At 37.6% G+C, this 17,135-nt stretch overlaps 1 protein-coding gene across 2 annotated transcripts in view; it reads left to right on the top strand.

Annotated features, from left to right (window-relative positions):
• LOC140132903 (cadherin-19-like) overlaps nucleotides 1-17,135 on the top strand; it is an 86,655-nt gene that overhangs the window by 6,283 nt on the left and 63,237 nt on the right. Inside the window, exons 2-3 of one of the 2 annotated variants that reach the window (XM_072152296.1) lie at nucleotides 2,365-2,684; nucleotides 10,117-10,411. In XM_072152296.1, coding sequence (XP_072008397.1) covers nucleotides 2,475-2,684; nucleotides 10,117-10,411 — 505 coding nt within the window. In that variant the 5' untranslated portion in view covers nucleotides 2,365-2,474. Of the gene's footprint in view, nucleotides 1-2,364; nucleotides 2,685-9,037; nucleotides 9,201-10,116; nucleotides 10,412-17,135 lie in introns of those variants that run through there. The other variant, XM_072152297.1, reaches the window with a different exon arrangement.

The following is a 17,135-nucleotide window of genomic DNA, read 5'->3' as shown; positions in this document are numbered from 1 at the left end:
ATTGAAAACAATACCTCCTTTCACTACCTTGAAAGGCAGCTCCCTTAAAACAAAGCATGACCTACAAGAAGTATAATAACATGATGTGGGATTAACCAAACCAGTGTATCACTTCCTACATATTGTACTAGAATCAAGCTTCTTGGGAAATGAAGGATACTTCCCTTTGCCTGCTTTCAATTTGCGGTTTCAGGACCTTTGGTGGACCTTTCAATGTCCTGAAATGGCTTGTGAATATGTGTATTGAGAGCATGAATAGATGTAAGAAGATTTTATGAATGAAGGTCTTTCTGAGTATAAAATTTGGTTGGTGGTTTAAGTTGGCCTTGGGCTACTGCCCAAACAGCCTATGTTATAATCTAATACTGTATAATAGCTTGACTCTATCAAGGAGAGGCCATTAGTTGAAAAGCATTTTCCCCAGGTTTACATGTAACAGGAAAATGTGGTGGTGACTTTCTATATCCACTTTATAATTACATAAGAGGATAAGATTTCATCCATGCAGAATCTTATTTTTATCTGTATATTCAAGGCATTATCATGTATAACAAGGTTCTTTAAATGAAAAGTGTTATCAGTTTGAAGAAGAAAATACTTTAGAGATGCTCTAAGGTCAGACACAGGGAACATTCTGTGCATTGTATTTGATGCTTTAGAGGCACTTTTCAGGCTATAAAGGTGGTATAATGTTAAATGTTTTCGCTAACCATATTATTTATAAGGATTTAAACTGACAGATGTAGATATATCTCAGAACGGGATCTATATTTGCAAAGAGAATAGAGCAATGAAATGATAAGAGTAGTGCAACGGGGAAATAGAAATTTTAAATCCTTATTCAAACCCTATAAAGATATGCAGCTGTTTAAACAGATAATGTCTTCTGTAAATGTTTACTGCTGCATCAAATATATTGGGGATTAATAACTTAAAGTCAGTTTATCTGAATTATTATGTTTATCGGTCCTAGTTACTAGCTATCGTTCTGGGCATGACATTGAAGTATGTGCCTGGTATACCTCTGGTAAACTCATAATATAGTTAGGCTTTATGAATCAATCATGGATGAAGGGATAAATATACAAAGTTTTTAACCTATAATTTTTTTAATGCACTTTAGACCTATAAGGTTGGCTATAAACAGTAGATATTCATCAGCATCATTTCCGTGTATTTCTGTTGGTATTTTTGTTGGTATGGTGTTCCTCCTAAATGGATGTATGGTAATTCAACATTTTCTAACTCTATTTCTATTTGTTTTTATAAGGACGATTTTTAATCCTTTGTGCACATGATATTTTTGTCCAACCTCAGAGTGGGAACTGCTAATACACAACAGCACCCTAATATTGACTTGAGCATGATAATGCCAAGAGTGGGGCTATTGTGGGGCTTCACAATGTCACTATTATGTTCATCAGATTAAGTACTTGTGGTCATGTGACAGCTGATTTTTTTTCAGCAGTGAGAGCACATCCCCATTTATTTATATGGGCTCATGTCCACTGCCATGGATTCCATGGCCTGTGTATAGGCCAGTAGCTTGAGCCGTAAAAGTTGGAGAAAAGCCTCAGTTTATGGCCCATGCTGTCTTTTTCTATAATGTCAACAATTGGCGAGAGAAAGATTGCACATGTACACATCATACAATGATCTATTGTTACTAGGCTACATCAATAAAATCAACATGAAGTTTTTGATCAAATTGCAGAAATCCACTAACCACTTTACAGTGACCTAGTATTAGTGGGACCCAACACTAGTGGGTGAGGTATGGAGCCGGTGATGAAATACAAACTATAGCAACATTTGGAGAGAGAAAGATCTGGAATCAACATCCACACATTACACAATGATCTACTGCTGCAGAACACAAGTTACATTTTCATCAAATTGCATAAACCCACTATCCACTTCATGGTGACCTTGTTTTTGTAGGTCCCTATGATAGCAGGTGGGTATCACGTTGCACTACTGGACTTATGCAATTTGATCAATAAAGAGATCATTATATAATGTGTGGATGTGCGGTCCAGAATGTTCTCTTTGCAAATGTTGGTATAGACCTTCTCTATTATTCTCTATAGTCAGCAGAATTTAGAAAAGTATTAAAATGGGGTGTACTATATGAGTTGAAGAACTCAGTGCTTAAAGTGCCCATTGTACAAATAACCACTATTGGTTACAGAAAACAATGTTTCTAACTGTGTATTCAAAAGGGCAGCTGCAACACTGTAGCCAAAGAAAGAAACTTGAAAATAATACATCCATAAAGTCATAAAGTACATGGACACAACGCTTATTTATAACAAAACCTGTAAAAGTCAAATAGTGCATTCAATATCTCTTTGTTATTTTTAGGGGTTTAGAAGACAGAGGGATTCTGTGAGGAAAGATGGAAGCAAGTACAATGTGAAGTAAACATCTGAAAAAAGACATTTCAAGGATAATTTGTTTATTCTTACATTGGAATGTACAATATGAGAAATATTTCTTTATGGTGTTCTCTATTGTTCGAGCTTTCCATACTATGGCCTTGTGTCATAAGTTTGAATTTCTTGAACATTGCTTCTAAAGACATTAAACCAGCAAATCATGTAAGGATAAAGCGAGGGTGGTCATGGGAGCCACTGTATGTGACCGAAGAACAAGAAGTGAAAAAGCCAATGTATGTTGGGCAGGTAAGTCATATTACCTACAGAAATGTTACATATAAGAACAGAACAATCTCTCTATATTTCTGAATGTTTTGAACATTTGGGATGTGTAAAATTTCAATAGACACATCCGATTTTGGGTATTTTTTAGTTTGTAAACCCATCTTGCAATTCAAGTTCCTGGTCAGAACTATTTTTTTAATGAATTTTTCTATAAAGTTAATAATTTTTATATGTTCTACTTAGTTTAATGTTGTAGATAAAAACATGCTGTAATCTTAGGGTGAATTGAGAAGAAAAACCATGGCAAGAAAAATGTAGTGCAACAAAGCATAGCAAGGGTGTGCATAAAATTGAAGACATACAAGTATTGTCACAATGTCTTACATCTTAAGAAATTTGGAAGTTATTGTGCAGCGTGCCACACTTTACAGCATTATAGCAATTGGTCATTTCTATGTTTCTAAGTTCTTTTTTACCAAAGCAAAATATAAGATTATTTTTTCCATCAGTACAAATAAATCTGTCTTTCACATTGCGGTGCACTGAAATTATAAGAAGTCAGGCTGTGGAATGGGGGGAATGTATTCATGCTCTTTCATCTATTTTACTATGTGTCAGCAACATAAAAAAGTTTGTTTCGTTAACCATCTTGCCCTAGATGATTTGTTCTGTTGAGGATTGTACCATTATGGGCTTGGTCCATGTTTTCCAACAGGTTTACTTCATTTACTTGCAGATCAGTCAAAACCAGATCTGTAAAATTCCACACCACTTTATGGATTTGGATATTGTTTTGGGCGCACTTGTGTTTTATTAGCGGTACACAAGAATAAAAATTGCCATGTACCCAAATATTGAATAATATTGAGTAAACACTACTACATTTGCAGAATTTGGGATTCCAGGAAATAAATATCCAGATATGTTTTCAAGGATACACCCTAATTCAAATTTACCTTGAAGGCAGCCCACTTAATATCAAGCATGACTTTTTCAAGAATCCTAGTGACATGATGCGGAAAAGTATCTAAACCATTATATCTATTGATATGTAAAGCACTTCAAAAATGATTGCATTATGTAAATAAAGGAACTTCTAATTGTGCACAACTTTGTTTTGATGTTTATACATCTATTTAGCAAGCATATGTAAGTCAGGGGAGAGTTTGCCATCAAATGGGTTTTCCCACAAAAAAGATTCTCACATCTCAATCCCCTAGTGTTGCTGTATTTTTGTTAATAACAGTGAATTAGAGAATGTATTATTTTGTTATCCTGAGTACATATAAGAAATTTGTCTTTGTAAGAATACCCCTTTAAGGGCCATCTTTGTAGGTGTACAAAGACTTAAAGGAAATCAACCTCTCAAAAAACAAAACAAAAAAACTATAAATACTCACCTGTGCTCTTTTTCATATTGATCCTGATGCTGTCCTTCACTAGTCTTGACACTCCGGGTTCACCTACTAAAGAAACTTATAATAAGCAGCATGGAGCATGGGGACAAGATGTCCGACACTGCAGGCTGCTAGTTATGCAAGCCTAGGTACCTCCCTCTCCCATGGTTGGGAGCACGGGAGAGCGATTTGACATTACGTGGGAGGCATGATGTATGTATGCTGCATGAGGTATGATGTCACTTCCCTCGCCCCCCTCCAAAGTGCATATCTTGTTGAAAATCCAGTGGACAAAGTGTGAGAAGGGGAGTTAGTGGATCTCTGGAACTGTGAGGTTGGTAGGGTTATTATCTGCATGGTGTAGAGTATTTTAGGGAGAATGTAAGTTTTATTAGATTATTCCAACCCATCCAAGAAATAAATGGTAGTATGTTCACTACTTTTAAGTAAGGGAGAACAATTTGATCTTTAAATTTCAGTTGTGCATTTGGGAATTTGAATGCCTAGGTGTTTCAGTGATTTGTGCTGCTTTTTGTCTTTGTTATTCTTCACCATTATACAAAGTTGAGTTCAATGTCATTCTGTGCCTGATGGTGTATTTACCAGCTCATGGAAGTTATGGCATTCCCAATAGGTTAATAGAAGAGGATAAGAACTGAAGAGGGCAGTAGATTGGCTTAAAGTGTGTCAAAATGGACCATGAGATGGTTACAATTGGTGTCTGACTTTTCATATAACTGGGGAATGCTTCCTTCAAGGCAATGTGCAGTAAGGACGTATCTTGACAAATCAGGTGATACCTCAAAGGGGACGCTGTTTGCAGGTATTCAGAAGATGGTATCACAAGGGGGTAACAGACATTTGAGAAGAGAGTTAAGGCTCTGGGGACCCCAGTCATTAAGTTTTTGCACACAGTCACTAGCCCTGAAGTCTCCTGGCTGTATCAGACTATTTTGAGGCAGTCCTGGGAGGGCATAAAAATAGTGTGGCTTGTGATTACCGCCTTGTGGTAAGAGCCAGGGTTCCTGCAAGGAAGGAGCAGAGATAAGATGAGGTATCCGTATTAGAGTCCCCATACCTTTGTGGTATTAGCAGGTTCTGACTCTTGTCCTAGTATATGCATGACTTACAGCCAAGTGACAAACAATGCTAAGAGTAGGGTTGGTACGCTGTCTCATTGGAAGGACCACCTAACTGGTGGAATTGGAGACTGGTGTAACTCATTTGAGAGTTGTTCAACAACGAACCTGGGCCACAGGTAAGCTCCATGCAAGGTGGATGATGGGGAGGGAGGTAAGAGCCTTGTAAGAGTAGGTTTGATCTTGCTTCTTTCAAATTAGGTAATTAGCTATTCCCCCAGCCATGCCCCCCAGTTAAGTGCATTAGGTATATAGAAATCCACAGGTAAATACTGTTTTACTTGTGCTGGTAGAGGCATTATAGCCAATTCAAGTTCATGTGCTAACACAAAGCAGAGATTCTTCATTTCATGGTGTGCATAAATGTTAGACATCCTGTTTTCTGTCGTACAAGGCATGAGAAAGTTGCAAATTCTTCCCAAATGTTGTGACTTTTTGGTCATTTATGAGATGTACACCACTTTTATGAAAACTGGGAGGGCACAGGCCAGAACAGAGTGTGGATGCCCTGGCCATCCAAATTTGCTATAACACACAAACAAAAACAAAAAGTTTGCTGAAAGTTTAGGTATGCTTTAATAAAAAAATATATAATATAGTTATGATGAATACACTTTTCACACAAATTTAGTTTAGTGTTAACTGAAATTATAAATATAATTGAAATCACCCACCAAATAAAGAAGTTTTTTTGAAAAAGAAATCATTATTCCCAAAAGTACGTTTTTCAATCTATTTAGTTGTAGTCGCATACCAATTTTATTTAGATACAAAGCAAACAATTTAGAATAAGGAACACACATTCTATTAGCAATTTTACTCACTTTTACAATTAAATATTAAATTGATTTATCTTGTACATTAATTATTTTAATGAGGCATTTTGTTGCCTTCTTGTTTATATTTGAATGTGTTTAAAGCTGCCATATACTAGCATGCCCTCTACTTGCTTTGCCCTGCTTATAAGCCTGAAAATAACCAAGTGTAAGTTCTAACTAAGTGGAACATTTAATTGGACCCACAGGGTACTGGCAACAATTAATTAACTGTTTTGTTAAGGTCTGCACTAAAGACCTAGTGTCTTTGTTCTATACAATTAAATAGATGCCATAGATCTTTGCCTTGCACTTACATACAGACTTACTTTAACGCCCTGCATTTAGTTGGAACTTATGTACTATATGTATGAGAAAGTTACTTAGCTTTTAATTAGCATATTATTCTTTACAAATAGTGCATCATTTTAAATGTCAACAAATATTACATAAGCATTTATTAACCACATGAGAGATTATGTCTTCCCAATGTAGAGAAAATCTTATTCACCTTGCTATGGTGTTAAGTTCTGGTTCTTTTAATTTAAACCACAATTCACTGTTTTGCTATTAACCTGCAGCTCCTCTATCATTCCTTGAATTCCTGGTTTCCAGGACTGGTTTCTTGTCCTTTTGTTATTTATTCTAAATAGCAGTAATTAAAGTCAATGGTAATTTTGAAGACCAACAATTTTTACAAATTATTATAACATTGTTTAAGTTTATATGTAATATGTTATTATTGTTGCAATTCTGTTTGCAAGAAGCAAACAGCTGTATGTAAAGTACATATTTAATAAATATAAAGATTAGGCAGCATTGTATGCTCACTTAAGAACCATTTGATATAGGTAAGACATTCTAGAACAAACCTAAATGCTTATTGTAAGTGTTAAACATTTGCATCTGCAGTTTCTAACATTCATTCAAAAATGTGTGTAATGCATATTCATCTAATGTAATACATCTGGTACAATGATCATGTGAAGTGGTATTGGGGCTTTGGAGAGAACAACAGAATCCCTAAACTACCCCTTGGCTTAGCTGGGACAGTACTTTTTATTATGTGGGTACATCATTATACAAAATTCCAATTTTGCATTTTCCTGGTTAATTCTAAATTTAATTTATCAGGTCGTTGCATTATAATATTTATTGGGGATATATTAGCCATGCCCCACATACCACTTTGAACTTATCTAGAGCCTCCAACCTCATGATATATCCTTTGGCCCCTGTGTGGCTGGGTAATTCTAAGCTAGATGCTGTCTGGTGTAGAATTGCACTATTCCCTGTAGCAGTTACTGGTACCAGCTATAGCTATTGTGCAGGAGTGTGGAGGGAACACTGCAGCCGAGAACAGCCCCCATCCCTCTGTGCCAGGAATTGTGACTATTTCAAAGCTTGTACACTAGAAAACTGTAAAACCCCCCTCTTAGTGTGCCAGACAACCCTTCAAAATTCAACAGAAGGCAATGAATAATGAGGAAGATTATATATCCTCCATAAGATAAGATAAGATAAGATAATCCTTTATTAGTCCCACAGTGGGGAAATTCACAGCGTTACAGCAGCAGAGAGGCTACAGAGAGTGAAGTACAAAGTACAAAATATGACAACAATAATATTAGGGATAAATGAACAAAAAGAAAAGGGGGATAAAAAGACAAAAAAGAGACAGTTTGATGTTTAGTCTGTGGATGGGACCTGCATGGACTGGTTAGGTGGGGGGCGCAGGTTACTTCTGTTTGGGCCTTGTTTGTTGAACAGCCTGATGGCAGCGGGGAGGAATGACTTACGATAACGCTCCCTCTCACACTTGGGGTGAAGCAGTCGGTCACTGAATGTGCTCCCCAATGCCACCACAGTCTCATGCAAGGGATGGGAGCTATTCTCCAGAATAGACTTCAACTTACACAGTGTCCTCCTCTCAGCTACCACCTGCACTGTGTCAAGAGGACCCCCCAGGACAGAACTGGCTTTCCTAATCAGTTTGTTCAGTCTGCTCCTCTCCCTAGCTGAGATGCTGCTTCCCCAACAGACTATGCCAAAGAAGATGGCTGGTGCCACTACAGAGTTGGAGAAGGTCTTAAGAAGAGCCCCCCGCACTCCGAATGCCCTCAGCCTCCTCAGCAGGTGTAGCCGGCTCTGACCCCTCCTGTGAATTGCATTTATGTTCTCTGCCCACTCCAGTTTATTGTTGAGGAGGACACCCAAGTACTTATAGGACTTCACTGCCTCAATGTCTGTCCCATTGATAACCACCGGTTGAGAAGGAGGACTGTGCTTACGAAAGTCCATGCAGGATATATAATCTTCCTCATTATTCATTGTCTTCTGTTGAATTTTGAAGCGTTCTCAAGCACATTAAGAGGGTTTTTTTTACAGTTTTCTAGCGTACAATGTAACAGTTTTAACCACATAATTAGGAAAATTGTATATGAATATAAAGATTTAAAACTTTTGTTTTCTATACAACAGATTCACACTCACATATATTGTACAACAGAGTCATTTTGTGAATGCAACATGTTTTAATTTTAAAATACCTTTAAAGTGGTTTTCAAATTTCAATCCCCTAGTAATGTTTACACAATTTAAGATAATTTTTAACCCCTTACTTTACAATTTTACTCACTTTCATTGAGTGTGGGCGGGGACTCTCTAAGCAGATACATTATGATCCATCTAGTTCTGTGAGCTGACAATGTGGTTAGATTATCAGGGTACAGGTTTATATACACTTTCATTTACCTTCTGAACATTTTACTCGTATCTGACACATAAAAAGAGAGATGAGACAGATCACAGATGAGATAATGAGATCCCTGAGATGCATATTACACACAATGACACTTTAGAGCTCTGCTACATGTCAGCTACACACACACTGTAAGATTTGATCCACCTTGCTCCCCCTCCCCCGAATAAAAAACATATCTTCCTAAAGCTTGTAGCTCTCCTCTCACTGCTAATGTTGATTACCAGCAGGAAGTCAGTGTGTGTGTATCAGTGGGACCTTGTCCTGGAATGCAGGGAGAGGGGCCGCTGCTGGGAATAGAGAGCAGAGAAGAGCTCTACTCCACAGGCTCAGACAAGATGGCTGCTGACACCCTAAAGTCAGAAGATCCAGGGTTGGAAACCAGGGGCAACTGAAAATGTGTACACCAGGACTGATAGAGACAGGTTGGAATTATATCTGGAAACACTGAATTTTTGTTAATAACATTGAATTAGAGAGTGTTATTTTATTATCTTGAGTACATTTAAGAAACTTATCTTCCTGGGAATACCCCTTTAATGTGTTGTCACATGAAAGCTCAACGCATCATAGTTCCGTATATACTGTATGTTGTGCATAAGAGTCTCTGGGTGTGGTCACACGTCGCGTTTAAAAGTGCATTGCAATAGCTAAAGAGTGATTTGCCTAATTAAACAGCTGTTAACACCTGTGTTTACAAAACGCAACCGTTAACGCATGCGTTAACATCGCGGTTAACTCATGCGTTTGTTAACACAAATAGTTAACATGTGTGTTAACATCGCGGTTAACACATGCGTTTTGTAAACACATCGCGGTTAACACATGCGTTTTGTAAAGTGTTAATTAGGCAGATCACTCTTCAGCTATTCCAGTGCGTTTTTAAACGCATACGTTAAACGCGATGTGTGACCGCACCCTCTATGAAACAAAGATGTTTCTTTTAGTAAAACTTGTCTATACCTTTACATCACCTTAGCTGCACAACAGCCAACTAGGGTTCTAGTGATAGACCATTCCTTATACAGTCATCAGATACAGCAAATGGGATGGAACAAAAGTCTAAGTTTCTCATACATCTAAAATGTTTTGTATTAAATTCTGAATGGTCAAATTTAAAGTTATCACATCTACAGTACCTGAGTGGGAAATCTATTTATTTTTTCTTGTTTGTATAGTGTCAACTTATTTACTTTACACTTTTACAATTCCCTATTACTAAACACCTCTACTCTAACTACCAAACTTTGAACTTTATGAACACATTTCTGATGATTAGATTTAGTCCAGTGAATAACTGCTATAAAACTATTTGTGATATTTTGTCTACTCTGTCTACAGCTGAAAACTGACTCAGATGGACATGATGGCTCAATTAAATATATTTTATTTGGAGATGGAGCTGGAACAATATTCGTGATGAATGAATATTCAGGAAAGATCTCTGTACTGAAAAAACTTGACAGAGAAGAAAAGCCATTTTATACTCTCAGAGCCCAGGCCATAAATAGAGTCACAGGTGTTCCCATTGAAGCAGAATCTGAATTTGTCATCAAAGTTTTGGATGTTAATGATAATGAGCCAAGATTTATCAATGAACCTTATATTGCTGAAGTTTTAGAGATGTCCCCTAAAGGTACAGTATTTACAAAATGTGTTTATCTATTTTGAAATATGGTGTAAGAGAAAGTAACATAACAGTAAACATGGAACAATTGTATTGAAAGGCATTTTTCACAACAACCATTTTGGTGAGTGATGATGAATATCTACCTGCTCAAAGTCTTATGGATAATTTGGACTGTCAGTCTGTGGGATTGATAAAAATAGCCAAGCACAGCACTTTTTTTATTAAATCAACATGATGTGCATGCCCACCAGGTAATTCTGATGCACTGAAACAGGGGGCTAGGGACACCTTTCTAGTGAAGAGCTATTGTCTGTAAAGTGGATAATTTTCTAATTTTGGAATATTAATTTTGTCTAAAATATAGTATACTATAGCATGTATGATCCCCAAAGAGACAGGACCATTAATTGTGTGTTATTGGACTGGAAAAGTGACTACCACATTAACCTGAGAAATCATAGCTGAAAACTGGAGATGACTTAATGGGGCTTTTTTACTAAGGGTCCCGCAGCCGCATTTCCGTGGGGTTTTCCAACTTTTTGGGGATCGCGCCACCGGGACAAGCATTTAGAAGGGCATTGTGTCGCACGCGATCAGATTTTGGCGCAACCACGCAGGCTTAAATCTGGAGCGGGCCATTGTACGATCCAACGGATTCGGACAAACCGCAGGATTTAACTTTAAAATTGTGTCGCAAGCCCATGCACTTACATGCACCGGCTTGAGGAGGGTGAACTCCGGCGGACCTGAGCAGGGAAGCGACACATGCAGGATATTGGGGGCATGATCTTTGTGAATCGCGGCAGAGTTCATCCTTGTCGGACATTCCGGATTGGGGAGCGCGCAGGTACCGGGTAAGTAAATTTGCCCAATTGGATGGTCAGGTTGTATGAGGAAGACAGACTTAAACACAAGACATTGGGCTAAATCTATTAAACTGGCTACACAAGTTTTCTGTCTGACTTTGCACTAGAAAGATCCTTTGTAGCTTCACAAGCATTTAAGAAATGTTTGCACCAGTTATAGCACTGTGCCGACAAGACAGAAAAAATGTGCACCTAAAGGGGGTGTTAGTGCTTTGTCAGAGTGTGCAACACATTAAATACAGTGTCTCAACAGAATTATGTGGTGCACATTTCCAGAACAGTGCAGGGTGCGCCAGATTAATGAAAACCGTGCACCAGTATTCAATAATCTGGCACATCTTGCACATTCGAAAGGCAAACTGCACTTAGTTTGTTTTACTATTGATGAAATAGTAATGTTTTTTCTCTATTTGATTTCCTTTAAATAAAGACATAAAGAATTTACACATTTAACATGCTAGGTCATGTTTTTTAAAAGTGTTAAGTTGTGTTGTCCATCTCTTGTGTCTTCTGGAGTAAAGCATATCCACCCGTTCACCAAACATTGCAGAAATCTGCAATTGTGCAATGTAAAGACATGAAGAAAACACTGCTTCTTGGGGTAATTTGACTAACAATCACGGATTTCTGGCTAAAACTTTGATCCTGTGACTAACTGGGTGTCAATAATCAATTTTGCTGCAGGGTCTATGCATATGTCACATAAATCATGTGATACATTAGACTGGGATGTTAGTTGTGAGGCAAGGACTTAATGAACTTGCGCACAACAGAAAATGGTCTTAGCTAAAGAGACATTCATGAAGGTGAAATAGAACTTTGTTGACCAGTTTTTTGCAGCTCTATGTGCCAAAATTACTCCAAAAAGTGTCAGGAAACTAGAAGTGCCTGAAAAGTTCAGGATTTTAAAGTTTAAATTCTGTGACCAAAAAAAAAAAAAGCTGCAATATTGTGGCACTGCACTGCATCCTCCCTCCACCATTGAATTTCTATGCAATCTGAAACCAAAGTGATCTTCTCTCTTGCTGCTTCAAAGACAAATTGTACTGAAATTTCAGACAAAAACTGATTAAAAGTAAAGGAAATATAAGTGGCAGTGTAAGACCAGGGGGAAACACTTTAGGTTTTTTAAGACGTATAACAAAGTTTCTTGCGTTTATTTATGCAGTTTGTAGAAAAGTTATGGACCATTTCATAATCTGACAATTAGATATATTATTATTACCCTTAGCATTAGAATCAGTCACTAAAGTTAAATTATAAAACTGGAGCTCAATGTCCTCAATGTGTAATTATCACACCAGGCTGAATGATAGCGATCTTCCTCCAGTCTCCAAGGGAAATGTAGAAACTCCAATGAAGGATAGACTCCTATTCAGACCACAGGATCACATGCGTTTTTTTCTCCTTTTGCTGCACACATATTCTTCCTCCAAAAATGGGGCCACTACAAGAGATAACATATACACGTATAATAATATAATCATTTTAATAGTCAGATACTCACATTAAATATTGTAAACTTTTCTGGTAACACATTATATTTAATGACTTTCTCTCCTTTAGGGGAATACTGAATGCAGTACCCCTCTGAATAGTATTTCTAGGATTCCTGAAAATGAAGATTAGTTGTCTGCTTATAAAATGAATGCTTCTCATTTTCTGTGTTTTCTTATCCAGTAAATGTTGTTGATTATTTCACTCATCTCGCTTCCTTTCACTCTGCTTGAAGTTACCTGTGAGCTTCTTTTGAAAGTAAATCTAGCAATACTATTTTCTCAAGAAAGGTCAGGAAGGGCTTATTGTATTTTAAGCCATGGGATTTTGATTCTGAACCAAAAAAAATCTTCAAATATTAGATTTTGTACTTTAGGTTCAAGATGAGTTTGCGGAAAAGAGTCACATAAAAATCCAACCATCATAGGGCAGTCACGTAAGCAATTTCTTCAGTGTGTGTCTGTGTCCCTGCATTTATTAGGCACAATCCTAGAAAGCAGCATAATACGGAGCCTTTACATTTCTATTTTGCTTTGTGTCAGAGATGTCATCAGTCATATATAATTGGATTGAGATTTCCTACAAGAGAAGATTCCATTTTTCTCCCCCCTGGCAGATTAGTATTCTATATGCACCAAACTTCTTAATATGTTTAACGCGATTATTTCTATGTTCTAGACATGGTTAATTGAAATGAATTGCATTGAGTTCAAGTAGCTGTTTTATAGATTCTCTATGTTGTCTAGGCATTTATACAATGTGACTTCTTCACATTAATAATTATGATCAACGGGGACAAAGATAATTTGAACATCAGGTTGGCATTGATGTTGTGAATTACATGTAAAACTCAAAAGTATGAACAGATGTAGCAGAGCCGAGTGTGTGATTTAATGCGACTTATCCGCATGACAATACATTTTTCTCCTATTCTTTCACCTGAAGGGAAACCTTACTGAATTACCCAAATTATCCCAGTGTGCAAAAGAATACTTCAATAACAAACTCCGCTCTGAATTATCTGCAAATTATGATTGATTTTCCAAGCCCCCATTGCTAGTTCATTGTGTAACTACTCTATCTTGTGACAGACTTCCAGAGTCTGAAGCTTGTAAGGAATAATCTAAGTTTTGTCACACTAGACCATATAGAAAGTTTTATATCCACATCTATGTTCCCACTATCAAATTTTAATATGGATATTGTACATTCCACAGCAAAGTCCATATTAACTGCTCCCCCCCCCCTTCATAGCATATTTTTAATGGGATTCCACATTGAAATGTGGATGTCAGTCATTTTTCTCCCAGCAGATCAATGCCTGGTTCCCCCTAATGAATGTAAGGATGTCCATGTTGGCTCCGGATAAGCCAATAGAAATTGTATAGAAAGGACCCATACAAAGGACCCATTATTCAGTACCAGGAGGTGTGTCGACTTACCCTTTTACAAGGTGTGAGTCGCAGTCTGCCTCCTGGTACAATAGGCCATATTCCATGTTGGTGGATGTTTCAGTGAATTGAACAATTTATTCCACATTGTGCCCAAGCTAACCTTCCTTTCCAAGGTGGTGCTGGTCCCCTCTGTTGCGTTGGTGATTCCATCTCCTTAGCCTTGTGGTGCCACTGAGCCCTCAATATCAGTTGGGAGCTCTGCCACTTTTTCTATCATGCTCCAGTGTTGGATTCAAGGATGTTATTCTATCTTTATAGCAAGGATCTAGCAGGGTGGCTGCCAAGTATTCCGACAACTCCGTGATCATTGTGCATGCACTGTAGATTGTAGTAGCCAGACTGCCCAGAGGCAAAGATAAGCTGTGGGATGTGTCTCCTCCTCCTCTGCATCTCACCAGCCATATTCCAATGATGCCCATAAACTATAATAATAATAATAATAATAATAATCTTTATTTATATAGCGCCAACAAATTCTGTAGCGCTTTACAAATCATAGGGAACATATACAACTATATTACATTACAGAGTACAAACAGTCATATGGAACAATAGGAGTGAGGGCCCTGCTCACAAGAGCTTACAGACTATGAGGATGAGGGGGTGACACAAGAGCTTGTATAATGGTCCAGCCATTCTTTATAAGGGAACAATATAAAATAATTTAATAAATAATTTACTAAATACAGATGTTGCTGCTTGAACCTTTGGAGGGTGGGTATTAGTCTGAGAGTCTGGGGAAGGGCATTCCAGAGGATTGGAACAACTCGGGAGAAGTCCTGGAGATGTGCATGAGAGGTTCAAATTAAGGTAGAGATTAATTTAATGTCACTGGCCGATCAAAGAGCACGGGAAGGGTGATAGACTGAGATGAGAGAAGATGAGGGAGGTGCAGCATTATTCAGAGCTTTGTGGATGAGGGTTATTATTTTAAAGTGAATACGGAAGAAGACAGGCAGCCAGTGCAGTGATTGGCACAAACTGGAGGCATCCGTGTAGCGTTTGGCCTGAAAGACGAGCATGGCTGCTGCATTAAGAATAGATTGAAGAGGAGAGAGTTTAGCGAGTGGAAGGCCGATTAGTAGGGAGTTACAGTAGTCTAGTCGAGAGTGAATTTCCTCTGTTATGGCCTGAAGTGTTTTCTCTAGCCGGCAAAGATGGGGATGGTTTCGCTGACTATAATAGTTGCATGTCTATAGTGATGTCTGTAATAGTTGCATATCAGTATCACTTCAGCTCGGAAAAATGTCTACCATCGATGCCCACTCATTGGTGGTGAATTGCTGTTGGTCAGTACTTCAACTCACTTGGACAGTCTATAGCTGGAACTCAACTATTGCCTGCTGCTGCTCAACACACCCTTTCTAGCATATGTAAAGTGGAATTCCACCTTGTTGGCACATCATATATGAAGCGATGGCTATGAAGGCCAAAGTTCCTCTGAACTGCAAATAAGTGAGCAGCGGCATGGTGTGAACACTGAAAATGTGCACACACTGCAAAAACTTTATGCAGCAGATCTGGATAATTGGCCAAGTTTATTTGCACCATCAAGTTGAGAATGTCAACCAGTTTTTCTGGGTGAGCCAAGCACCAGCAAATTTTTTGGCTGAAGTCCTTATTTTTAGGACCAAAACCCATGTTTTTTGGCTCAGAACTGACCAGTGCAGTTCACATCTGTTTATCATGGCTGAATTAGATGATCCTTGATGGTTTATGGGAATATCATTGCTATTTGCTTTTTTTTAATAACTGTAATTATTACCTTAACAACAGGATGAAATCCTGACTGCAACCTTAGGGTGTACTCAAATAGACATGTGTACCAAAAAAGAAGGACTATATGTACCCGATTACTGACCTGTATAATGGTGAAGCTGTGATTTATCACTATGTGTGACTTGCTGTCTACTGCTATATATGTAAATATGGATTGATGCTTTAAATACACGTTTATTATTGAAGTTGCCACGCTGTGTTGTAGTGTTCCCTGTGTGAAAAGAGACGTAAGAGGGTTAAGGGAAGACCCTAAAGACACAAAAATTAAGAAACTATAATCCATCTCTATGATTTGTTATGGTAAGGGACTATGTTATAGAGCCTTAACAGATTAACCTCTACAGTATAACCCCCTAAAAATGAAATAAAAAGGTAAATACAATTTAACTTTTTTATTACCTTGCACATAATGTTATCAAACTTTATATATTTCTTTTCATAATTATCGATTCTCTTAGTGTTCTCCTTCCATTTTCCCAGAACAGGGGGGTTAATATATTGCAGAGCATGCCTTATACTACAAGTGTCCAAAATAAAATGTGCTGATGTTTGAGGGTCTTGATTCAGAAAATGGGAAATAATTCATCTCTCCTTTACCCCAGGGGAGGATTTACAATGTTATTCCATCCTCATGGATTTATTTTCTTAATACCCTTTCTCATGAAGGATTATATGACGGCATTCATTTCAGTGTATAGTAGGGCAAAGATAGAAGTTTTCAGGCTATTTTGCCTACATTGTTATAGTTTATCCCTTGGTGCAGAGGCAATGAATGCATTTAGATTTATTCTATATTGTGTATAAAGGTCTTTGTAACATTATTCAGCCCTGGTTAATGCTAAAGCTCTTCCTTTTTGACAGTACAAACTTTCTTTTATACAAGAATTATCCAACTAACAGCAAAGATTATGAGCTGCAAATGTAAAGTCTGCTAATAAGCATGATGATCATGCACTGAAATGTCTAATCATCTATTTCTACACCAATAAATATCTTCCCCCTCTCTCTGTTTCTCTATGTATAGTCAGATTTATTGTATGCTGCTCTGAGATAAATATTTTAGACTTTTGCTTATCCACCTAAAAGTAGATGCTACAATTTGGTGAGCTTTTTTAAATCTACTTTTAACTCTCG

This window comes from Engystomops pustulosus, chromosome 5, assembly GCF_040894005.1.
Source record: "Engystomops pustulosus chromosome 5, aEngPut4.maternal, whole genome shotgun sequence".
Classification (NCBI taxonomy): Eukaryota; Metazoa; Chordata; class Amphibia; order Anura; family Leptodactylidae; genus Engystomops; species Engystomops pustulosus.
Note: the sequence above shows the minus strand (reverse complement) of the source record. Positions and strands in the feature narration are given on the sequence as shown.